This window comes from Procambarus clarkii, chromosome 9 (genome assembly GCF_040958095.1).
Source record: "Procambarus clarkii isolate CNS0578487 chromosome 9, FALCON_Pclarkii_2.0, whole genome shotgun sequence".
NCBI lineage: Eukaryota > Metazoa > Arthropoda > Malacostraca > Decapoda > Cambaridae > Procambarus > Procambarus clarkii.
The window spans coordinates 18,699,309-18,726,245 of NC_091158.1; the positions used below are offsets into that span (position 1 = coordinate 18,699,309).

A 26,937-nucleotide genomic window follows, 5' to 3' on the forward strand; every position below is an offset into this window, starting at 1 on the left:
ATGGTAGAATAAAAATAGGAGAAAGAGAGGGGAGAAGATAAACCTGTAACTACGCAACAGTAGGCATTAACAAGCAATAGGAAAAGAAAGTGAACAATTCCCGGGTATTAGTCCAATGAGATAAAGACTCCACAACAGGGGAGGTTAGGCCCAGGGGCTGAACCACTGTTCTAGCTAACTACCACAAGGTCGCCTGACCAAGATTGGGCCGTGATAACCCCAACCCCCATCCGACGGCAAGAATGCCGTCGCGCGACGAGCCTGTGCGTCTAGTGAATGCTGAATGAAACGACCCACAGCGAAGAGAGAGAGAGAGAGAGAGAGAGAGAGAGAGAGAGAGAGAGAGAGAGAATTATGATTAACGGGTGATAAAAAGAAAGAGTGACTGGGAGGGATGGAAGGCAGAGGGGGGAGGGTGATGCTGGTCTCCAACGGTGGTCACCCCACGGGTGGAAGGGAATGCTGCCCAATCGCTTGTCGTGAAGCGCTTCGTGTCTCTTGATCTTAGGCGCGCGCACACCTAACATGCTTGACTAGCCACACACACGCCACAACCACACCCACAGTAAATAGAGTATGAGAATAACGTTCCAAATGTATGTGAGAAAGTTTACGTTACTTTACATCGATTACTTACGATTTCTTTGCGAAGGAACTCCATTTTCTGATCGAGCGGCGTCTTCTTGGGAGAAGCGGTATCCTGTGTGGCACTTGACGAATGGGAGGTGTTGGAGTCATCTGGTATGGAGGAGGTATTGGAGGCGATGCTTAGAGGGTGGGCGGAGGTCGGGATGCTGGTGGCAGATACATCATTGTCTCCGGGATCGGCGCCGGAATCAGACGAGCACATCGACCATCGTTTTTTCAATGTCTCTGAGTTCTTGAGTCGCCGTTCGAAGTATTCGCGACATTCTTTGGCCACCTGGTCTTCTTCCTCAAAAAATTCATCGTCCAGCATTCCATTCTGGGGGTCAGAGCAATCTAGGGAATCTAGAGCAGATTCTTCCAAGGAGTCGAGACCACCGTGCGTGCCAGAGTCTGGGGTGAGGAGGCGGGAAGGTCGTGTCAGGTCATAGAGTTGGTTGTTATGACACTGTGGAAGTGACTCCCGACAAGGACTGTGAGGGTCGCCGCCGGGAATAACGTCATATATGGGGTCGTGTGTGGAGGGGGAGCCCTGACGCGCCTCGCAGAGGTCCAGATTGTATGGGTCGCTGTCTGGCGTGAGGTCATACAAGGGCTCGTTGCTGGGCGGGGGAGAACCTCTCCTTTTGGGAGATTTGTTGCGACTAAAGTTACGAGGGTTAGTCGCGGGCGTGACGTCATACATGGGGTTATCAACGAGTGTGCATGACCTTGTGAGGGGTGGAGGCAGATCCCCTCCGCTGGGTATGGCGCTGCTCTCCCTCCGGCTCTTCTTCCGGGGTAGAGTGGAACAGCTACTGGAAGTACTACTCTTGAAGCTGCCGTAGCTACTGGAGGAGGAGGAGGAGTAACCGCTGCTGCCACTAAGACAGGAGGCTGTGTCTGAGGAGAGATGATGTAGGGCTGAGTGAGAGAGTGCCAGAGAGAGGCGGGGTCGGCGGGGTAGTGTCACTATGTGTCCATACTGCCACACATCTTCTACGGGGGCACCTTCGTCAGAGTGTCTGAGGCGGGACTCGCCCCTCTGCAGGAGACTCTTGACCCGCTGTTCCACCCTCATTACAGCACCGCGGGCGCCGCCGCCACTGGTGCTCAGGTTCTCACAGCTTTTGTTAAAGGGTCGCGAGTCTGAGAGCTTGTTTTTAGTGACGAGTAGTGAGTTCATGTGGGGGAAGTCGCCGACGAAGGCGTCTGGGGGTGGGAGGTCGGACTGGCTGGACCTGAAGTGTCCTACCACCGTCACCCGGCTCTCTGCTCCCCTTGACCCGGCCCCCGCCAGTTTGTACTGACCTGACCTCATCACGCCGCTCTCTGGCGCCACACCTGAAATAAACAAAAATATATATATAACATTTTACCATCGTTACTTATGATACACAATGTTATACATAACTTGAATACACAAATCGTATGCGTGAAAATCAATTTAAAATCAAAACTTAATAGACACTTTCGTGAAATTTGCAAAAAACAATTGTACTAATAATGATGATTCGTAGAACCTAAGACTTACATAGGCTAGTGTTGGTAAAATAGATTTGCATTATTACAGTACGAACTTCAAACCTCGTCGAAGATAGGCTTCACGAGACAAAACCACCGAGGTAATATGCGTGATATTAATTATGATAAACATTAATTACAACTAGTATAGTTATTAATGAAAGGCTGCTAGAAACATTGTAAATACATATGTCAAGACCTTCAGTAGCTAACATATCGTGACAACCCCCGGAGTTCGCAAGGTGTCTTCCGAAGTTTTGTGATTAGGATCAGCAGTATATATGGGTTAACATAAACAGTGTCTATATCTGCGTCCTGCAGCCCAAGAAAGTGTGAGGACTTGGCAATGGTCCAGCATCGCTACACTGCATGACAACGCAACAGGTGGGAAACTGGAAGCGATTACGGCATTATTAACATAGATAAGGGAGTAAAAACGGAGAGAACTAAACAATATTGCATTTAGCCTAAGCCTGGTAGAACTGTCGTGCCAGTTGCCAATCAACATATGTGGCCCTTATTACATACTAGACCACACACTCTACTACCTTCTCAAGCATACGAGTCCTAAGCGTGAGTTAATCAGGGCCATCTGTCGTTACATGGAAAACTTTATACAAGTTTAAAGTTACAAGAAAGTGTTGATTCTACCTTGCGTTGAAGTTAGTTTAGATTTCGACAGAAAACCAATGCATTTGAGACCTAGTTTTCTAAGTCTTTCAAGTGATTATAGTCTTTGAAGGATCTTCCGAAACTTTCAGCAAAACTTGCCCGCAGCAAGATCCGGCAATAAATGCCACGAGTGAAGGTCGCCCTCACCAAACGCGCACACACACGAGAGAAAACAGAAGAGAAGAAACATATGAATACAAATATACAAACTGAAATGTAAGGTAATTAAGAAACAAAAGTCAGGCGCAGAAAATGAAGATGGTCTCTCGGCGGAAGTAGTCAGTCATGATAATTCAACGATAATAGATTTGTGAAACAATGAGACAAACTAGTGAGATATCTGCCAGATCTTTTAGACTACACTTGTTGAACATGAGGTGTTAGGTTTGCTTATGTGGGTTTTGTATCTAGGCCTATGGCTCATTCAATAATATCCACATATATGTATGCTGATGAAGTTCTGACCAAATGTAATCTGTCTGCAAAGCTTATCACGCACCCTAGGCTGGCTTTAACCAAGGTAATTTATATAAAAAAACAATAATCAAATAATATAAATGACTACTTATCACAAGTCCTAATGTTCAATTTATCAAACGAATTAGGCTAAAAACTTAGTAAAACAAAAATAAAATGTGTCCATTATACTAATGTACACTAGTCAAATTCTAAATGGCTCAGTTGAATATCGTTGTAAGCAAGCATGCTTAGATTAACCAAAACAAACTGGGATTAAATTCCTGACCAATTAGGCCATGTGCTAATGCAACATATCTACTCTCTCTCCTCCGAGCTCTTCCCTGATCTGCTAATGTTATATCCGCATTATTGTAGCATATGTTCATCACAATATTGTTCAGACCTGGTTTAAATAACATGGGAATTTAGTTCTTGACCTAAGTCACCGTAGGCCTAAATATACTAAAAAAAGGGGGGGTCTATTAAAGCAGCGGGCCTAAAGCTGAATAATCTTGAGAGATAGCCAACTATTTTGTAAAATCCAGGGGATATTAGCCTAGTCTATTTTGAATTTCTCTTCCAGGTCAAGATGGTTTAACTTAATTTTGCACTATGCACCTGCAGTCAATGGTACTTTAAACTGTAGGCTAAAATGACATAACTGTAAGCCTACATAAAAGCAGAGACTAGCCTATATTACTGTCAACATAACCTGTAAAACTGGAAGTCATGGTTAAAAAAAAGTCAAATATGATCTTTGATGATATCATCGCTTAATTGAGGAATACTATTGGCTTTATATGTTTAAATAAAAAATATACATAAAAAAATTGCTTTACAAGGTGATGGGGCCTTTACAAGGACGTTCCGGATTTTATGCAAAAATAATACTAAGAAAAGAGAATATATTGGAGAATAGCCTACCCCTACAGATATATCAAGCAATTTAAGAAGTAGGACGCACCCATTATAAGTCTTCCAAACTGGCTATCTGGATAAAAGTGTCGTAAATTTTTGGCGAAAGTTGAACGATAAATTTGACAATATCTTCAACATTTGTGGAGGAAATTTAAGCCCAGGTGTCTAGGTTTTCATATTAAACCATTTGACGAATCTAGGCTATTTACGTTTAACTTTCCTCGAGAAAAATCAAGATATCGACCTATCTCGAGTCAAGCATTCGTCACCATAAAAGAAACTCCATTATAACAGTTTAAGTTAGTAGGATGCTGGAGACTTAAAGCTTACGGTGGTGCAATGGAATTTGTGATGGTATTAGGCTGTGTTAAAGTATATCTTTTATCAAACAGTCGTAGGCTACGCCAGCATAGAACCTTTCATTTAAAAATATTAATTTAGAATATATGAATCCTCAACACAACCTGACACTCATATTTTGTTTAAAATGTTAACCGAATGATAACTTTCATAACAAACTGAAGGCTCTTTTATCAATTCTGACTGTACAAAAACAAGTTATACAACATTCCTGTTACAACGATCCCTGAATGACAAATAGTTTTCTCGAATCGTAATTACTTAATAATGAAGAGGAAATTATATATAACCTAGTTGCTTTCATGGCTTGTAGAGTGAGGGGGGGGGGTGACGAGGGATAATGAACTTGACATGAGCATTATAGAATAACCACCCACACCCCCCCCTCCTTCCCCCTACCCCCTTGATTCAAAGCCAGCTTGTAATCACTATATAAATGAGGTGCAATAAACACAGATTATAGAAAATGAGAGTAGCAATCTCCAAGCAATTAAATTGCATTCAATTTATTAGCCACCACCAGGTTCAATTTGTGAACGTGCCACCTGATAGTATATTCTTAGATAGAAGGCCATGGTATCAGTGGTGAGATTAGATTTATTGGGTTCCATGAACTAAGCGTGAGGTATGTTTGCTATGCCCGGCACCACAAGCCTCATAATCTACACCTGAACACCGAGACTATGTTGACCAGACCACACACACTAGAAGGTGAAGGGACACACAATCGACTTGAGATTGGTCCAGGACGGACCGAAACGTCGTCGTTCCTTCACCTTCTAGTGTGTGGTCTGGTCAACATACTTCAGCCATGTTATTGTGACTCATCGCCTGCACCGAGACTATCACCTATGATAACTCACACTCACTCCAGGATAAAAAATAAAAAAGAGTTGCCCGGTAACGGGACGTTGAGTTACTCTCCAAAGTTATATAAGATTTAAGGTTAAATTTAGAAAGTTAAGCCTGATAAACAATGCTAAGGTATGACAGGTCTATTTACAACCTGTCATCAGAAAATGATGGTACTTATATGAACTATTTGGTCGTAAGTACAAAAATGTACCCCAAATCAAGTTCACGTTTTGTACAAGGAATTTTGTAGAGGGTGCCAGAAATGCAACAACTGAACATAAACTTCCCTAGGCGTTTTACCACATATATATCTTAAATGAGGCCGAAAATGGCGTATACTAGGTCCAGGATTCCCTATTTAGGCCTAGGGCAGGTTTGGTTGTATATATAATTGACCACTGTTTTGGCGGCAAGCCATGTGGAGTATTCCAATAGAACAATTCGTGAACTTTTTCGGGTACAACAGTTAATTTTTGTACATTCGACCAATAGTTGTTTTAAGTACTATCATTTTTGAGGAAGGATTACAGATTTAATATTAAACAAGAATCTTAGGTTATGTGATAAATATAAGATTAAAAAGGTAGAATCGAAATGCCAAGTTATATTTTTTAAACATCGAATGAGTTGAGTATATATATATGTCATCATTTGCTGGTAATATAAAAGAACAAATACTGATAGGCTACTTAGGCTAGCCTACATTAAGCAGCAAATAATATATATATATATATATATATATATATATATATATATATATATATATATATATATATATATATATATATATATATATATATATATATATATATATATATGCGGAAAAACCACAAAGAAATGGGAAAGAGAGAAGAACGGATCAAAGAATGGTCAAAGAGTATTAAGCGGTCAGAGAATTTAATATATTCTCTCTATTCTAAAAATATTCTAAAAATTTTCTGAGCGCTTAATCCTCTTTGACCATTCTAAGCTAAGCTATTCCTGTTTCTGGTTAATTCTTTCCCTTTAGATGGGTTGGTCAGGTTCCAGGTGTTGGCCTGTATCCTCTCTCTCTTTCTCTAGTCAGTCTGGTGTTGACAAAGGCTTTAACAGGCCGAAACGTTCATCTCTCTTTCCAATTTCTTTGTGGTTTTTCCGTATACAAATGATCAGTGTTTAGTGATCGTCAATTGCATATATATATATATATATATATATATATATATATATATATATATATATATATATATATATATATATATATATATATATATATGTTATTAGTAATTCGCAAGCCAATTTATCGTGCATATTAATCGTGCCAGTGACAGACATTACTGGAAATAAATTGCCTACCAGAAATGCTAATTACAAAGTTCCAGTTTGCGCTAGTCCACATTTCCTGGACAACAAGTCATTCTGCTTGAGTACACAACATTCACAAAACCCAACCATGATTAGCTACAAATTTGTAATTGTTCCCCAGTCCCATAATAAATAAATTAAAACACCTTATAGTGTACTAAAACATGGAATCCGGGCATTAAAGAGGATATATGTAACAACAGGATCGGAGAGGTAATGACGCAATCAGTAATAAATGCTTTAATACATGCATATCACGCGCAAGACTTGCATGCATGGTTGAGTCTGCTGGCAGGTAGGCGGAGGTGGTTACGCTAATGAACAATGGGGAGGCTACGACGGTCTGAGAAGACGCAAATATCCAAGCAAGGTTGGGCAAGCAATAAATTAATAAACTAATATAAGTTTTAGTTGAACAAGAATGTGGGGTGGGGTGGGTCAGCCAGTATAAGAATGAGCGGGTGGGTTGGAGGATGCCAGCATAAGAATGAGGATTAATTAGCACGACTCGAACAAGTGAGGGACAGAGTTGGAGGAACTGGCATAGACCGAATCAACTGAACGCGAAATGCAGGATAACCAACAAACACAAAGATAGCGACAGGGAAAAAATGGATACACTAAAAAAAAGAATGCCATTTTAAGCAGTCAAAGCCGGCCATGCTTCTAGGAAAAAATAACTACGGCGGGCTAGGATGACAGACGCATGTTCACAAATATGAACAATGATCAATATCAGTGTATTAATATATTAATAATGTATTGCTAAGACATGCGATGATAAACGGGTGTAAACAGACACAAAGTGTAACAAATTTGCAAGTGGTAGACGAAAAGACGGAAGAAATTCATTTGAATGAATAATCCTGGAATGAGTCTGGATAACCATGAATCTATCTATAGCCATAAAATAGTGCGTGTCTATCTGTCTGTCTGTCTAAGGTTGGAGGCCAAACACTTGGGTTTAGTCTAACCCAATTTGCATGATGACACAAGGGTAGTTGGGAACAGTCATAGGAGGGTCGGTATCAATGCCCTAATTTAAGGAGGAACGTTTTAGCGTCTCATCTGACTTCCGAAACTGAGTTGTCCCTATAGTTTATTGAAAAATTTTCAGCTGTTCATAATACTACATGGTCTGAGAGAGAGAGAGAGCGGCGAGATGAGAGGTGTCCCAGACCATGGTCATTTAGGCTTTAACCAATCCCCCAAAACCCGTTTTCGTCAATTTTAGCGTACTGTAAAAACCACATCAGTATTTTTCTCGAATATAAATTATATTTATTACAAGTTTTCATAGTTAAACCTCTAATAGGTTAGGTTGGGCGTTTTGCCCAACCTAACCTATCATAGGTAAATGTATGAGGACCTAAGCACTGTTGAAGAAGAATTCCAACGTAATTAGTTTAGTTATGTGTCAAGTGTTATTACTCATAAATAGGAGGTTTGGCGGCTAATATAACGTTGGCCATTGAGTATGAGGTCAGACTGCAGGAAGGGAGAATTGGGGTCAGCAGCAGGCACGTTAATGTTGTTCTTTAGCATTGAAATTTTGCAACAATGGATATATACACAGAAAGATATATACATCCTTCCGGTATATATCCAGAATTTACTTTAGTTCTGAACTATTTTCATAACTATAGTATACTTTGGTCAGTATAGTATAACTATAGCTGGTTGGTCAGTAAGTTGCTAGTAACCTCATTAAAAGATCCATAAACCTTAAATTCAACAAGAAATCAAATTCATCTTAGAGTTACATTTAGTTAAGGGTTTGGCAGTAGGCTAAGGCAAGGTAGACTTGAGCAAGGAAGACCGGTAAAGAACAGAAAATAACACTAACAACAAAGGATTGGTCCAAGCTGAATAGTTGGGGTTGAGATAACAAGTACAGTGGTTTACGGGCTATTCATGCCCGTGCCACCTCTTGGGTGGCTTAATCTTTATCAATCAAGTACAGTGGATGGGTAGAAAGGGAGGGAGGGAATTGTCAGGGGAAAGCGCCAAGCCATTACAGCTTTAATAGCACTTGGAAGGGGTCAGGATAAGGATTTAGGATGGGACGGGGGGGGGGGGGGGGGGTAATGGTGCCCAATCATATGGACGGTCGGGGATTGAACGTTGACCTGCATGAAGCGAGACCGTCGCTCTACCGTCCAGCCCAAGTGGTTGGGGTCGGAAAGGATGAACGCGGATGTAAGGGATATAGGAGGCAAGAGGCAACAGGAAAACCTTGCGGTTGGGATAATTAAGAACACATGGTGCAACACTAAATACTGTGTAGGAGAACAACAGTACGGTAATTGGATACGCAATACTGAGCTAATTCCTCACAAGGGGGATCAAGTGTGTCGTAAGTTAGCTGTTAGCGCTTTAAACAATATAACTTATCGACTTGAGAATGGTCCAGGACGGACCGAAACGTCGTCGTCTCTTCAATTTCGTGTGTGGTCTGGTCAACAAGATAACTTAGTTCAGGAAATAATCCTGTTGCCTGTATCTCTAATTCGTCACCCCGCATCTTATACGCTACAAATAATTAATAAACATAGCATATTACGGGATCTGGAATGCAATAGATGCCCTAACTCAACTGGAATATATTACCTAACTGTTTGGGCCCATGTATTAGAGATTTTCCCACGATCTGACTGGTATTCAGTGATGCATTTAAAATATTAAATATAGTTTATACAAGATGTACTCGTGAAGGACTGTTACTTGCAGTCACAGTAAGACCTCCTTAAACCGTAAAATGTAATTAAATACGTTGGTATTTAATATTAAATCTCTCGACCTAGATAAAATAACAAGTTTTTATACTAACCATTTCACTATAAGTCCTGTATGCCTTGTAATCCCGAGGTATTGTTTCCGTCACTTGTAAAAGTCATCAGAAATGCGGGCTGTTTTCAAGTCACTTTCCAGCGACAGATTAATAATCGACACTCAATCTTATCTTAACACTGGTCGTGAGATCCAACACTTACAAGTAGCCATCGACTTCAGTATTTTATAGTTTTCATGAGCATAAGTTTGCATTTTATCCCTCACATGATGTAGAAGCAATTCACGTCTTCCGTTTCCTCACATTTAGAACTATCTCGGGGTCATCTCCAGGATACTTGTAGTGGGTCACTCTCAAGCCAGAGAGACGCCGGCCCTCGTACACCCTTCACGCACGACACAACCTTCACTACTGACTCCGCCGCCCTGCCACACCTCGCCTCCCATGAATCGTACCTGCGTTCTAGCGAGCTCTCAACCTCCAGAGGAAAACGCGTTTTATATATATATTTATATATATATATATAATATACGCTATTATTGTGTATATTTTCGTTTTTAATTGCCATTTATACTTTATTAATGCATCTAGAATTTACCGAAGGAACTGTGAAATTTGCTTCGGACAGTTACTATATTTTTGAGAATCATGCACTAAACGCATTGTCATTTTCTTTGACGTAATGATTATTTTGTCTTCCATCTATACATAACTATATTTGTTTAAGTCTATAACTAAACTTTATGATGTTATTATCATCTGCTATCTTCATGTCCAGTATGATTATTATCACTACAGCTGTCCTCCTAGTGGAAGATATCAACGCTGTACCGGCCAGATGAACACTTTATTAGTGGGAAAAAGTCTGTTATTTTTATTTCGTGTTCTACAAGCTGCTTTTGACAACCAGCCTTTTTTATTATATATCTCGGGAAATAAATCTATTGACATGGATTAGAAGTTCATCTTGGGATTAAAAGTGCCATGCCCTGTACATGGCACTTATATTCAATGATGCAATGATTAAAACTGATCGACATATTTGCTCAAACTGATGAAATTGTCAGCTGCAACTTGGTTATCTGAATTGTTGTAAACAACCGGAATCAGTTGCTAGTTCTTTGTACTCTCTATCAATATTTTGTAATGTCTTGTACATGCTTTCTGTAATTTTTTGGGATCAGTATGAAATGAGTTAAGTACAGCCGCCGCAGGCAGCAAAACTGCTAAAGAATACATCAATGACCTTTAGTGTTATAAGATCATGAGAGATTCGACATCAACACTGCTTAGAGACAAATTATCTAGTGCTATCAGTAGCCTGAAGGGACGATAGGGAAGCTCAAATTATCGCCGTTATCACTAATGTTCAGACACACGTCGACCATGCAAGCAGCACCATCGTTATTTTGCTTTCTAAACTGTCCATTTTCTACGGTCGGGTTTGGTCATAAACAGACTCGAAGCTGCAGCTACAGAGATGGTGCGATGCCGCCAGGACAGCGCCATCTATTGACGAATACAGTAAACCACTATTGTAGTGTGCCTGGGTTAGGAAAGACAGTTAGGCCATTCATTATTATTTCCGGTAGATTATATTCTTTATAGATTATATATATTGCAGTATTGGTTTGGCTGTTTTTGTTTCTAATTCAGCTGTCATATCTAAGTAAAAAATTCACGCCGATAACAGATTTAACGTAGATAAAAATCGTAAATTAGGTTGGAGAAAACTCTATGGATATTAACACCCACATTTCAGAGTTCAAAGGCGTCTTTGGTTATCTTAATAGGCTTACAAAAAATCATCCTACTTACAAAACTGAAAGACAGACATTGGAATTTTTAAACTATTTTGTTGCCGGACTTGGCATTTTTTATGTCATATTTGGAATTTTTGTTGCTATAAAATTTGTTTTTGATCTATCTATAAATTCAGCATTATGTTTGTAACTCATCTTCTATGTATGTATTTTTACCTGAATAAACATTTGAATTTTTTAATTAGAATATCATACATTTTTCGCGCATCTTAGAAAACGGACCCCGTCACAGAAAACCCATCACAAATTCAGGCGTGACTGAATAATTACAAAAGTGGGTACAGTATATAATTTTTTTATTTTTAATCTTTTGTTATTTATGTATACAAGAGTTCTTACATTTTTGTACAGCCACTAGCATGCATTGCGTTTCGAGCAAGTCCTTAATCCTAATATTCCCCGGAATAAGACCCGCCAAATCGTTTAACAACCAGGTATCCATTTTACTGATGGGTAAACAGAGGCTACAGTCATAGACTAGCAGATTCTGGGTACAGCACAAGAATATCTTCCAATATTCCTGAGTGTATGAAGTAATTACAGAGCTCAAAGTACCTCATACCCTTTGGTCTGAAGTCACTTATAACAGGGCAGTCACAGAGTATGTGACTGCCTTGGAGAGTATGTCCCAGCTCTTGTTCACATAGTTTACAATTGGAATGTTCACCATTGGGGGATTGATTCATTACCTGCAGCCACCTGCCATAGATATCGATATCCCAGCCTAATTCTGGCAATTACAATGTCATATTGTCTAGTGGATGTTTTATGCTGCCCGTACATATAATTCTCGGTTCTTAACATGTCAAATAAGTAGCGAATGCTATCTTTAACATTTGTTATGTGTTTTTAACCTTTTAAATTCAACACAAGAAATGTAATTTATGCTATTTATAGAGATTAATGGTATAGTGAAATTTTTCGTTTTGTCTGCCATGCGAAAATTTCGGGTGATAAATATGTGAAAGAAAATGAATCTAAGCAATGGGGAACGTTGTTATTTGATTTTCGTTGAGAGAGAGTAAGTTGGAGACAAGTTCAAGTATGTTTATTGAGACAAGAAAAAAAATACATCTCAAAGGCATAGAGTAGCTTAGGCTATTTCTACGCTTGGCACTTTCCCTTGACAGTTCTCTTCCCTTTGTTAATTCTTCTCTTTTTAATTTGCTTAGTGGTAAATGCATTCACCTTATTGTGTTCTTTCCCTGTCGTTAATATCGTTATGATTGATCGCGATTTAAAATATCACCCACAAACGGACAACTCAGGTAACAATAAGACACATGGTAAGAAACAACAATAATTTATTTCATACTAATAAGAACAATATTGGAGGCCAAATCTGCATCACCCGCCTGTGTTGATTTGTTCAGCAACTTGCTGCCCATTATAGAGCAAAGTTTGTACTAGTATCAAGTGAAATATTACAGACATGTACAGCATATATATAGTAGATCATATTGCAGTGCCTGTAATGACTAAGAAGGAATTGTAATCATTATGGTCACATACTGTATAACAGAGCATTACAGACTGGTAAATTAAATAATTAAGAGTAACTTTATATATAAGGCAATCGTTGTTTGTTTCTGGGAGGGGAGGGGGAGAGAGGGACTGTAGCCTAGCATATTGTATATACTTGAATGACTGTAGCCTAGCATATTGTATATACTTGAATGACTGTAGCCTAGCATATTGTATATACTTGAATGACTGTAGCCTAGCATATTGTATATACTTGAATGACTGTAGCCTAGCATATTGTATATACTTGAATGACTGTAGCCTAGCATATTGTATATACTTGAATGACTGTAGCCTAGCATATTGTATATACTTGAATGTAGGTCTACTTACGGGAGTTCATGTATATAAAGTTACTCCCCCTAATAAATATATATATCCTGAATTAATATAACACGCTTACATATCTCTAGCAGCCACGAGGATGAATCAGCCCCTGAAAAACCAACCCCGCCATAAAGTTCGCAGGAACCGCGAAATCAAAAGTAGGAGGAGGTCTCGGTCCTGGCCCGAGGCTTGTTGTCAGAGTCGTGGGTCTGGTAGGCGAAGAGGAGGTTCGTATGGGCATGGCTGTGGGGCAGGGTCCTCGACGGATGGTACGTCTGGATGGTGGGCATCGGGGCAGGCGCCGAGTACCTGTGAAAGAAGTTATTTCAAGCACCATAATATTGACATATTTTTGGTATGTATCGGCCTCGATAGGTTAGGTGAGTTGCTGGTTTCGTACGTTTCTGGTTGGGCAAAGCTGCTGGATTGTTTAGTGTCAAATTGAGAGAACGGATTGGTGAATCATGTATTTAATAAATATTGATGAGGACGGGCTGGTATTTTGCGCTATGATCAGGGAGTGAAACATGTCCAGCCGAAGCTTAGGGTATAATGGAGACTATATATATTATATATATATATATATATATATATATATTTTTATATTTGTGCAAATAAAGCAACCCATCCCCAAAACATTCAGCTCTCTGACCTCTGCCTGGGGACGTTGTAGCGGCCGACGGCGGTAGTGGCCCAGGGGGAAGGGTATGGCCTGGAGTAGTTAGGGGGCTGCCCTTTGGGTTGTGGTGGCGGTGGAGGAGGAGGAGGAGGAGGGGGAGGTGGAGGAGGTGGAGGCGGAGGAGCTGTGATGGCGAGCACGGTAGAGTTGATGGCCTGAGCTGCAGGTCTGGCAGACGCCAACCGCTTGCTGCGAACCTTCCGGGAGGAGACGTGAAGCTAACACACAAGGTTCAAAACATCAATTTTGAAATCATATTCACAATCTTAAACATACATAAATCTGACAATTAGTTATATCTTCTTTTATTAAAAAAACAAACACCGCCTAACTTTGTCATTCTCAAGTTTTCCTAAACGTCGCCAGGATAATACCCACCCTGACGGCTGTGGTAGCCCGAGGGATGAAGGGGAACTCGTCGCTGATGAGAGCCAAGTTGTTGTACCCGAAGCTGTCGTCGGAGTCGTCCTCCCCGAGACTCGACTTCCTCTCCCAGACCTTCGTCGGCACCACCTGCTGTTAAAAGAGATGAATGTCCTCACATGCCCACTTGGGGACTGTCAGCCCAAACTTAATATATAGACAAGACAACAACATCCCTTTCAAGGTGCCTAATACTGCACAAACAGCAAGGTCCTGTCAAGTAACAGTGTTTATACATAACCAGATCATCATCTGAGACATCCTGATAAACAACACCAAGCGTAGTGTAAACATAAAAGGTTATAATATAAGATCAACAACGCTAGCAATGCGATCATTATATAAATACACGCACATCTGTGAACGTTCTCGCCTTGGCTTTAACAGGTGTAGTGGTTTACCTGTTTGGCTGGCGTAGGAGAGCCTTTGAGGGGAGCGACAGAAAGCAGGTTGGGGTGGTCGGGAACACCTGCCAGGGACTTGACTTTCATACGCCACTTGTGTTCCTTAAACCCGTTGAGGACGCCGTACACCTGAAGGAGGAAGAGATGTTGTCTGAAGTATTGTTTGTGATCTCTAACGTCAAAACATCGGGACATCAACACCGGAATTATGTGCTTGTGAGCTATTTTGTGCTTGTTATAATCTAAACAATATACTTGTTTGAGGTATTATTAAATTCATGCGAAGTGTGTCAGCCAGTTGTTCTTTAATCAAAGATAGCACTTTTGGCCCAGAGATTGTCGCTAGCATCTAATTAAACACGTGAGCAAGGAGCATGCATTGGTAAGAACCTGAAACTGAGAGTCCAGAACAAAATTATATATATTCTTAGAAGAGATGTGGCCGTTTTGGGGCTAGATGATAGGTACGCAGGGTAAACACAATTAAAATATTTAGACCGTAAGAAGTTTTATTTTTATTTATCAAAATATATCAAAGTTGGCAACTAATTTCTCAAAACTTTCGCCAAAAATGAAACGAAGATGTAATACACAGGTATTATCGACCTTCAGTGTACGGTCGATTAATGGTGGAGAGCAAAGGCCACTAACCATATACAGAGCAGAGACAGCACCAATGAGCCCGCCTGCGACGACGTCTGTACAAGATGACTGGTAGGTGAGGCTACCGTGAGAGGCGCCAATCGCCGTCATGACTAAGACTGCGCCTACCATCACTAGGGAGCTGCCGTACATGCCAGGAACCTTGGCAGTTCTCGAGTAGTACACCCACGTCCACATCCCACTGCAAGCAACGTTATCATTAGTAAAACGTGATCCCAAACTTCTATCGAATATCAACTAGTTGGTTTAAGCCTAGGTACTGCTTGTCTCTCATACTAAAACACTTCCTCTGAAGTAATTCTGGGTCTAACCTCACTTTATCTATCGAGGGAAGTTTCCTGGATTTTCATATTTGTGTGTATAAGGCGCGCAATGTATCGCCATGGCAACCAATATTTTACCTGAATCACAATATATCAGAATTTTCCTTTCCCTACAAGGTTAGGCTATTAGGTATGTATTTAGAGGAAAATATACCTCTGCCGTGAGTTTTCCCCTCACTTGACCTACTATAAGTCAGATGAATTAGGCCCCAGAGGTTCCGTGAGGCCTACCTTTTAACTGGACGAGTGTATAATTTGAAGTAAACACGAAATACAAAGTTGAAAACAAAATGTTATGTTGACCAGGGGAAGACGGGGCTGGTTGCTGGGTGGCGGGAAGGAAAGTTAAAGTAAGGTAAAAAGAAGAGTGGGAGTTGGGGTGGTGAGGCAGAGGGAGGCAAGACTAACCAGTAGACAGCGAGGGCGGCGTGGTAGGAGGGAAAGGCTCTAAGTGCCTCGTGTACCTCACCAGAGTCTCCACTACACACAGTGTTGGGCGACCAGACGAGGTCATGCTGACACATGCTGCTGAGTTCGTTGCCCTTGGGACTGCACACCGCCAGCAGGTAGGGCCTCGGGGACGCCACCAGCAGCTTCACCACCGACACCAACACCCCAGTCGCCGAGCCCCCCAGCAGGAAGTTACCTGAAACACAAACACACGGATCATATACTCCAGAAATTTAGGCGTCACCTGGTTTGCTAAAACTAGTTCTCACATACACCTTGCACGAGTCAGTGCCTGAGTCACTTCATGAGTCACTGCCTAAGTCACTCAATCACTTTAAACAGACGTGTTAATGTTTTCACGATATTTGACCCTGTAAGCCTATCCGAGTTAGTACCCCTTCTACTCACAAAGGAAGCGTAGGATCCTACGGACTGGAAGGAGAAAACGGAACCCACAGCTCTCCACCACCTTGATCCTGCGGCTGGGGAACACCGCCCTCACTCCCTCCACCAAGAGGACCTGAGGGTGAAACCATTGAGGTCAGATCTTAGTACATTCCTTTGTGAATTTGGTCGCTTTTGTATTGGCAATTTTACATCGTTACTGCATGCAAAGTTGAGTATTGTCTGGTCTCACGACAGCTGTGTTCAGATCAGGTCGCTCCTTACACTTCACCACCACAACATCAGGTCTCCCAACACTCCACCACCACAACATCAAGTCTCCCAACACTCCACCACCCCAACATCAGGTCTCACAATACACCATCATCTGTCCCCCGCCACCAACGGAACCCTACACACCACCATCAACAAGGACCATCACTCCCTACTCACCAAACAGCACGGAACGACGATGGCGCAGCTGAAGAAAACAGAGTCCGGAAGAGCGAATGTCACACGGCTAGTGAGGGTGTGGTTGAGAGGGGTGTAGCGAGGGTAGGAGAGGGTGGGCAGTGTCGTGCAGGGCAGCCTCACGCCCGCCCAGCTCACCATGCTGCTCGCCTCACGCACCTTGGGGTCATACCTTCTCCAGAAGACAGGTGATAGAGGTGTTACAATTCTTGCAAAGGATTCTCAGGGGGTATTTTAATGAGGATATTTTAATCTTGTTGGTTGTGGATACAGTTTAAGGAAATACTAAAATAATTACAAAGAGAAGTGAGACGAGAGAAAGATACAAAAATACTCATACAATAAGAATTTAAATATTTAATTACATCATAATGACATACAGGTCAGAAACACAAATAATCATAAAGCATGTCGTCAGAAAGACATGTATGCAATCAGATATACAATCAGTAAGAGATATACAATGAGAACAACAGTATACACTAAGAAAGATAAGACCACCACCCCACCCCCTCGTGACTGACCTGAGACAGTAGTTGAGGGCGCAGAGAGTAGCTATCAGCAGGATATCGATGACAGCAACGGGGAAGAGGAGAGGATTGTTGACTGTGGCTATATCCTCTCCTACGTCTCCTTCTCTCACCACCATCTCCCTGTCTCTCAACCACCCCAAATTCCATTTTCTTCTGGCCTTCTCTTTCAAGTTCATCCTTATAGAAGATAGGGGGGAAATAATAATCATTAGTAAGCACACTCGGTTATCAATAACCCTTCCAAGTGCTAATACATTACCTTATCAAGGAATTCCTAGTGACACATACGCTTCCTGACTGTTGCCTAATGTCAGTCTAATATATTCTGTCTCTGCTGATAACGTGACCCATTTGGATATGGTTAACTGTCACACAGAGAGATCACACTAACGTGATGCATCAAATGAACAAATCCACATAAGGCAGTGTCTGGGATGCTCCCGGACGCAGGTTCGAATCCTCGTCACGGCCCTTGTGGATTTGTTCAATGGTTAACTGTTATTACTATAGCTATCCATCAAATTAAATCTTTTCATCGTCCTAATTTTATGCTATACGTCTTGCAAATATCAGTCTCACAGCTCTAGGCAATAACACTTGTTCACTTGAGTCACTGCTATGATGATTTTTGTGTCTAGTCACTGATTCAGGGATTCCGCATACAGCAAGCCTAGTTAGAGGTTCGATCTACATTAAACCTAGTCAGAAGTGCCACATACAGCAAGCCTAGTCAGGGGTTCCACATACAGCAAGCCTAATCAGGGGTTCCACGTACAGCAAACCTAGTCAGGGGTTCCACATACAGCAAGCCTAGTCAGGGGTTCCATATACAGCAAGCCTAGTCAGGGGTTCCACATACAGCAAGCCTAATCAGGGGTTCCGCATACAGCAAGCCTAGTCAGGGGTTCCACATACAGCAAGCCTAGTAAGGGGTTCCACATACAACAAGCCTAGTCAGGGGTTCCACATACAGCAAGCCTAGTCAGGGGTTCCACATACAGCAAGCCTAGTCAGGGGTTCCACATACAGCAAGCCTAGTCAGGGGTTCCACATACAGCAAGCCTAGTCAGGGGTTCCACATACAGCAAGCCTAGTCAGGGGTTCCACATACAGCAAGCCTAGTCAGGTTCGACCTATATTAAGCCTAGTCAGAAGTTCCACTAGCCTCCTGGCTGATCTCGTCTACACAAACATAAGCAGCTGGAGACATCTCTTAAGTGTGTTGTCATGAGCAATTTTGGGGTGCAGAGGACAATATAGAGGTATACAGTAGATAAGATAGCCCAGTGTTCAATGCGGGTAGACGGTAGACAGGACATTGAAGAATTTAAATAAATATACTCACTATTTCTGATTTTTAAGGTCTGGAGTGGAGCTGAAGCCGGATAGACGTTAGACAGGTTAGGGAAGGACTAATCTTGTACGCAGCTGTGGTTGGTGGCCAAGATAGCGCAAGATAAGGCAATGTGGCTTATCAGTGATATATCATAATGGGGCTCCCTTCTTGTAAGGCGAATCTTGGCTAAATGTACATAGTTTTCCAGACATCAACACAACCCAAACGCGAACTTTGAAGACAAATTAATGTAAATTTTATGTAAGGGTCAGTATTTGACTTACCTGTTTACAGCAGACAACTAACAGGATAATTCTCTCTTACTGTATAATGTCTGCTGATAGTATGACGTATCCACCAACCCTGGCTCTATTGTCTGCTTGTAGTATGACGTATCCACCAATCCTGGCTCTATTGTCTGCTGATAGTATGACGTATCCACCAACCCTGGCTCTATTGTCTGCTGATAGTATGACTTATCCACCAACCCTGGCTCTATTGTCTGCTGATAGTATGACGTATATGTCCGTACTCATGCTATATTCATTCCGTCCAACGACCGACACCTCCCCCCCCCTCAAAAAAAAAACTTATCAATTTTGAATTTTATCAAGTTGTTCATTCAGAATAAAATTTTTATCAAATATAAATTAATGTTATTATATATATATATATATATATATATATATATATAATAATATATATATATAATAATAATATATGTATATATATATATATATATATACCCTGTATATATATATATATATATATATATATATATATATATATATATATATATATATATATATATATATATATATTAGCATATTGTGTATATTTAGGCGTAGCTTAGGTTAGGTAAGGTGTATAGAGTTCTGCTAGCAATTATTTGTATTTCATCCTGTTCTCAGGCCAAAACCATGAAATGCTGTCCCCAAGACGCATTTCAAGTATTTTTTTAAAATAGGTTTGTGCCCAGATATAAATTAATATCATCATATATTAAAGTTCTAGATATAGTTAGGCGTCAGAATCTCCCAAGGCAGGTTAATAATCCACATCAAAGACCCCGGTGTCCCCTCCTCAATATTCTCCAAAGTTTCCAAGCAAACGCCTTAGACCACTACACCACGACATGGTCAAAAAGCAATGCAACCTGGGACTTAACTGAATCCTCTTGGAGTTCCCGAGGCTTACACTGACGCCAAATCTGGGTTTCACATGTTGACCTCAACACGTGAAAGGTCAATTCCGGTCTGTAGTCCAGGAATTCTACCTCCTACGCTTCTCTTCAAATGCACAAAGAAATCACGTTAACGTGATGTACAAAGTTGGGTGTGAAATCAAACAAATGAATAATAATGAAAGATTCTCTATTTGTCATAAGTTAAGCACAGAACGCATACAAAGTTGATTATTGACATTCATGTTGTATAGTAATAATAATATTATGAAGATGAATAATAATAATATTGTTATCGTGTTTACATGAGGCGCATACAAGACATTACAACATTTACAAATATTTGCTTAATAGTTATGTGATATTTTTTAAATAAAAAATAAATAAATATACAGCATGAATTTGTCCCTAAAGATTAACATGTGCGTCACATTCTGAACTTCCAGAATGGAAAACTACTGTATGGGACTATGGTCGACGGTCTCTTAACTCGCGATAACGCCATAAACAATATGCCGACAGCTGGAAAATTACATAGAAGCAGTTATGATTCGCGCAAGATTGGAATCCCGTTTGCACAGTTTTAAAACTTGTCACCTGGCTCCTTTGTTCCGAATCTTCGAGACCAGAGTTCGAATCTTGCCCAAGGAGCATAAATGCTTTAAAAAATCGTCCATAGGTGGAAGAAAGTCGTTCTGTTGTTTCTCTAGCGTATAATTAGATTAATGTCACTTTTATTTTCTGTTGGAACAACTTAACAAAAAACAGAAATGTGTAAACCATCAAGCGAAAAGAGAGTTGTATATCATATAGTCGTTAGTGATAGTGCTGGTAACTTACTTTTAATATTATAAATAATATCACAGATAAACAAATATGTTATGGCAAGTATTTCTTTTACATTCAAAACAATAATTATTTAACTGTATTAAATTATCAAAATACAAATAAGTTACATAAAATAAACTTAATGTTTTCTGTTGGACGTATGTTGACTTTTATAAAAGACAAATGCAAGTAAATTCAGTGGCTAGTTCGACTTAAAACGAAAATATAAAATGCAGAAAGTAGATTTGTGATCAATAAATCCATCACAAAATTGTGATGGATTATGACCATTCCTGACAATGATAATTTGACTCACTACCTGACCTGTATAACTGACCTAAGTCACCAGATTCCACGTGACTTAGAGGCTATAATATATACCAGACACTATAAATTTGTTCTCATGATCTAATCTTGCGGCATGCTAAATTTGAAATGAGAAAATATTATGGCATCGTTTACTTATTATAGCATAGTTGTATACAATTTTTTACTTAAAGATTTTTCTGCAAATTACAGTTTCAGATACTGTACCTATTTTTGTTTGCTTAGTAATGAATTAATATTTTAAAGATACCGTTTATAAATGTTAAGTATTTAATATTCCAGCTAAGATCTACTGATATTTTTGTTAATATACAATCATGGTATACGAGTGGTGCAAGTCAAAGTTAACACACCATCAGTTAGTTACCAGCACAAAATCTAACAGTCACGTGATTGATTCTGAATACTCATAAATATTAAAAAAATCGAATGTTAACAAAGAAATAGCCTTCGTGTATAAAGACTAGATATAACAATTGTGGATGCACAGTATTTAATTTGTCTTTGCGACACCCCAGCTTACACCGCGCCATGGTTATCATGGTTATGTGATCTGAACAATCTGAACAATGAACAATGACTACACCACGAGGTGGGTACGAGCAATGTACCAGGCTGTGTATGTACGCATCCACTACCTTTCTGCTTTACCAGTACTAATGTTGCATTCTAATATATATACATGAGACATTAAAAGTCTTTTTATCAAGGTGTGGTATGGAATAGTATCTTATTTTCATCATTTAGAACACTGTATCATAATTGTCTTCGTTAGGAAGTATGTTATTCAAGCTTTAAAAAGGGAGAACCTTTACTTTAGTGTACTAAACCTTTATGTGAGGGGGGAACCTGGCAAGAGCGTGAAAGGTAATGAGAGGATGCGGTGGATATTACCCGGTAAGCGTAGCGGTGGGGTGTGCTGTGAGGCACTCAACAAACCCTTCTGTATGGCTGCTCTCGACTCTCGATCACAAAGGCTCGAAAGTCTTTATAAAAGGCTTTGTTTGTACCAAGACAATCTAAACCTAAACTTCACTCTAATAGCTAACAGTATGTCCGAGATTACCAATAATTTATGAGATATAGAAATAAATATATAAATATTTAATATATATATATAAATATATATATAAATATATATATAAATATATAAATTTATATATTTATATATATCTTTGTCCTCGTTTGACTGCTGATGCAGCATAATGCTTGTTGTGGTACCATTGATGCTGTCGTCAGAAATCAACCAAAGATATTCTCCATAAACTGTTACTCTAAAAATAAGAATAAATCTTCGGAAAAAAAACACGTTTTAACGAGAACAATGTGACCGCTAAAGTCTATATATACACTGAACCTTACAAACAACATTCCTACAAGCACGCTTGAAATATGCCAATGGCTGTGTTTAGCATATTTCTCATAAATACACATGCGCTAGTGACATTATTCAAAATCTGTCTTACGACATAATAAATATTATGCGTTTTCATATGTTTTAGAATTACACTTACAAATGAACAGAATGAAATATTTTTTTTTCCAAGTTATAAACTATATAGAAAATCGACTTAAATATCGATCAACTTCGGTGAAAATATGTGCTGTGAAAAAGGTCAACATTTCAACTCACAAACACTGATGTAGGTGCTTGAGTTGTATAAAACTCTGCTTATACCTTATTCTTAACAATGAATGAACTATAGCTACTTCGCCACGCATTTCCTGTATTCCAGACAAGCATTACTGCCAGGTAACACTTTCAACTCGGGCCGTTTTAACCAGGATATACATAGCAAACAAGTGTTCACGAAGCTGTCAAGAGGACGTAAACATATTTAGGAAAAGAAGAACTTGACTGCTCACGGAGCGAAGGTTCGGGCTGGGCACCCACTTCAGGCCTGCGGTATGCCATAGTACATTTAACGTAAACTAACAGGAGACAGGCACTTATATAGGCCAACACCACACTACACCTTATAAAATCCAGATACTTTATTGTACGCAACGTTACATATGTACACCATGAAGTTCAACTGAGCATATACACTGTGTACATAAGCATCCTTTACCCTGTTGTAAACACCAGACGGAACAAAACCCGAAAATGCTCGTGGTTTATAAACTAAACATGTCTTTCATTTTCAAAGAAAACAAACAAAGAATTACCCAGATCCTGATAGGACATTTAATTTTGGTCTCAATAGGACTAGACTAAGGGATTCAAGAGTGACCAATATCTGTGATTCATTGTCACTAAGCCTAGCATGTGCAGGCTTTAAGCCAATATAAGCACGCTCTATCAAGTTACATAAACTGTCTAACCTTCCAGTTTACATCACACAAATGTAATAAGTTTCTACATATTCCATGAATACAGCAATGTGTAGCCTAGTCACCTAACCCCGTCAACGCCCTATGTCTTTATATTGAGTTGCGTCCTATCTAATACACGATAAACGTATATTCTATGCATATTTACATCAAAAGAGCAACTAGATCTACAAACATGCCATCAACATCAATTTTTATTTTCTGTACAAAAGTATATTGTTCCTCTGGCTTCCAGAGCTGAGAGGTACGTATTAAAGAGCGGTTGAGAACCCAGCCAAACCGTGTAACAATGTTCATACTCTTATAAATATTACTAAGCTTTTCTAATTATATGGTCCTTTATGCAGTCAATTACATTTTAAAATTAATATTACATATACATAACATGTGTGTATGTGTTATAGTGTGTGTGTGTGTGTGTGTGTGTGTGTGTGTGTGTGCGTGTGTGTGTGTGTGTGTGTGTGCGTGTGTGTGCGTGTGTGTGTGTGTGTGTGTGTGTGTGTGTGTGTGTGTGTGTGTGTGTGTGTGTGTGCGTGTGCGTGCGTGTGCGTGTGTGTGTGTGTGTGTGTGTGTGTGTGTGTGTGTGTGTGTGTGTGTGTGTGTGTGTGTGTGTGTGTGTGTGTGTGTGTGTGTGTGTGTGTGTGTGTGTGTGTACAAGAATACGTACACTCATTACAACAGCATTATTAATATACACGTTTTACCGGTAATAACTCCGCATTTAATATTTGAGAATCATTGAAAATTACGTACAATATTTATACAGTCAATATGGCAGAAACATGTCCTCTCAATGCATAGAGATAATGCTAGGTCTGGCAGAGCTGGACCAACAGACGACTCATATCTCCTGATACAGTGGAATATAAATATAATTTCCACCATGTTTACAATTATAATCATTTTATTAATGCTTTCAGCTTTGCCAGTGCCTTAAATTATTCATTAATTTTATCATGGGCGATACACTATTTTGTATCGTAATGGATATCATTCACAACTAAGATCCAGAACAAACATTACAAGACGAAAGTATTCAATAAATATATGTATGAGTACCATTCCTTAATTACTATAAAATAATTATTTACGCACTCACATATACTGTCACAACAAATATAATTATATTACACAGACCTGGGATAGAATATGCAGTGCCTAACAAATTCAACATTAATAAATATATATATGTACAACACGCCGCTTACTCTGGCCTTATAGTGTAGATATTATTCACTTGAAATGTGTTTTCTATAAATTAACATGAGGTAATTCTTGTTTAAGCGATTCTAAAATGCCTTTCAAAACATTACCAACTGCTCACCATCTTCGTTATGAAACATTTTGACCACCCAGAATTCTAGTCAAGCATGCAGTATTCTGGGCGAAGTTACTGTGCTTGCTAGAATACAACATGAAAACATTATTTGGCAGACCTGATTAGTGAACAACACGGATACTAAGAACCTAGTGTGACTGTTCTACTGTTGATCAAGAGCCGAGTAACAACTGTTCAACAAGGACTAGCACAAAGCTGAACTAACTACTAACACCATATAACAAGCAATTTTGACATCATTTAAAGTTTTTTTTTCATCGATAAAGCACGAAAAAGGAATCTTCTCCATAGTGTTTTGCTGTCATCCTGACAATTCACTCACGTGTACCTTATGTAAAGGGTGACATGTACGATAAACTAAATTAAGTGTATGTTTTTGAACAGACGTTAGCAAGGGCAGCTACAGGAAAGGACAGAGAACCTCAGTTGACTTGTATTATCCATATTAAGCTCTACTTGTACACAGACCAGTGTTGACATTAGTAAACAGGCCATATGTTGACATAGTACACGGGGCAGTGTTGATATAGTACACATACCAATGTTGACATGTGCACAGAGCCGTGTTGATGCACAAAACACTTGCCAATGGAAGCACATGCATATACAATTTAACAGAATAATGAAAATCTAGTTACATAGGAACTGGTGACAAGGGCCAAGCTCCTCATTTGGAACGTGGTTATGTTTCATTGATTGAAGCGAGCGTCGGTAATCCGCCTGTATCAGTACCCAGTGCTGTCTAGATTCGTTGCCTGGATTTTGTGACTTATCAAGCACCTGTAGGTCAGCTCACAAGATCAATATTGTCAAGATACAAGTCTTGAAAAACTACTCCCATCTCAGAATCTGGGGTTAAATAAGTGCTATAACGAAGTACGATTTAAAAATTTAAATAAAACGTCGAAAAACAGTAGTTAAGAATATCGAAAGAAGATTTTAGAAATTAGACAAGGTCATCAACTGTCTTATAAGATGCCAGGAACAGATTGTGGCATAGTTACTTGCCAGGAGACAAAACACGGATGAACACACCGACAACAGTTTAGAATACATAAAATTCTAGTATTCTATCTTTCCCTACGCTAGATTTAAACAACGTTGGATGATTACTATTCTGCGCCAGATTAAGAAATGCTTGGTGAGGCTTTGTCCCCGTGTTATAGATTGTTAAAGTCATGCGCTATAGTGCCATAGACTAGATTTACTAGGCTTACATATATCAATTATAAATTAGTGCCTCTATTCATTACTATCGAAAACAAAACATGACCTTCATCAATCCAGATATAATCTTCCCCCTAAACCACTGTCGGTAAAGAATGTGTTAAGTAAGGAACACCTTGTCTACCAGTATGTAAATCTTTCTGCAATATTGTGCAAATCTGCTGCTCCCCTTGACAATATGCAGTGTCTACGGCACCATAACTTGAAAACAAATTCACGTCCTGGTTCATATTTTTCCTGCGTCCATTTTTTTTTTGTATTTATTAGGCCTAAAACAAACTCTGCAACACTAATTTGACCATGGACCTACAACCCTTGTGTTACATTTGCTAAGAAATTTTGTCATCATTCTATAAATTTTGTTTTCTCTCAGATTTAAACAGGAACTACACTTGATCAGGAGCCGGAGTCTCTGAGTTGAGGATGATCTGGTTAGTCTCGGCTCTGACACCGTTGCCTACGGACACCTGCTGGTCCCTCCACGGAGTCGTCAGGATCTTCAGCCGCTGGAGAAGGTATCAGCGTACTCAAATCAACATTGTCCACAAATGTTTGTACGTATATAACTAAAACTAGTTATTTTTTCATCATATTAAAATCAAACTGGAAATAAGTAGCCTATTAGCGCGTCTCGGATGACGATAATGGCATATTTTACCTGTTGCTTACCAGTAATACACATATATCGTCTGCCTCGTGGATCATGCGATATTATCCATCTAGAACTTACTTGTGCTACATGAAATTACACATTATCCACCCGTCACTTGTGCAACATGAAATTACACAACATTATCCACCCGTCACTTGTG

At 39.7% G+C, this 26,937-nt stretch overlaps 3 protein-coding genes across 3 annotated transcripts in view; all 3 read right to left on the bottom strand.

The window, feature by feature from the left end:
- LOC123766130 (serine-rich adhesin for platelets) overlaps positions 1-9,954 on the bottom strand; it is a 168,560-nt gene extending 158,606 nt beyond the window's left edge. The window contains exons 1-2 of the mRNA XM_045755008.2: positions 9,587-9,954; positions 638-1,968 (exon numbers count right to left, since the gene is read on the bottom strand). Of these exons, the coding sequence (XP_045610964.2) occupies positions 638-1,945 (1,308 nt within the window). The 5' untranslated portion in view covers positions 1,946-1,968; positions 9,587-9,954. The remainder of the gene's footprint in view (positions 1-637; positions 1,969-9,586) is intronic.
- A 2,703-nt stretch (positions 9,955-12,657) lies between these two features.
- Positions 12,658-19,016, bottom strand: LOC123766132 (phospholipid phosphatase-related protein type 2). Its single transcript, XM_045755012.2, has 10 exons — positions 18,897-19,016; positions 17,543-17,728; positions 17,001-17,190; positions 16,572-16,683; positions 16,122-16,359; positions 15,379-15,571; positions 14,725-14,856; positions 14,279-14,416; positions 13,874-14,097; positions 12,658-13,530 (listed from the first exon to the last, which is right to left on the bottom strand). Exons 2-10 carry the CDS (start codon positions 17,725-17,727, stop codon positions 13,374-13,376), a joined length of 1,569 nt encoding a protein of 522 aa, XP_045610968.1. The 5' UTR covers position 17,728; positions 18,897-19,016; the 3' UTR covers positions 12,658-13,373.
- A 1,227-nt stretch (positions 19,017-20,243) lies between these two features.
- Positions 20,244-26,937, bottom strand: part of LOC138362711 (sodium-dependent dopamine transporter-like) — a gene marked incomplete at its 5' end in the record, with an annotated part of 34,401 nt that continues 27,707 nt past the window's right edge. Inside the window, 1 exon segment of the mRNA XM_069321218.1 lies at positions 20,244-26,631. Coding sequence (XP_069177319.1) covers positions 26,512-26,631 — 120 coding nt within the window.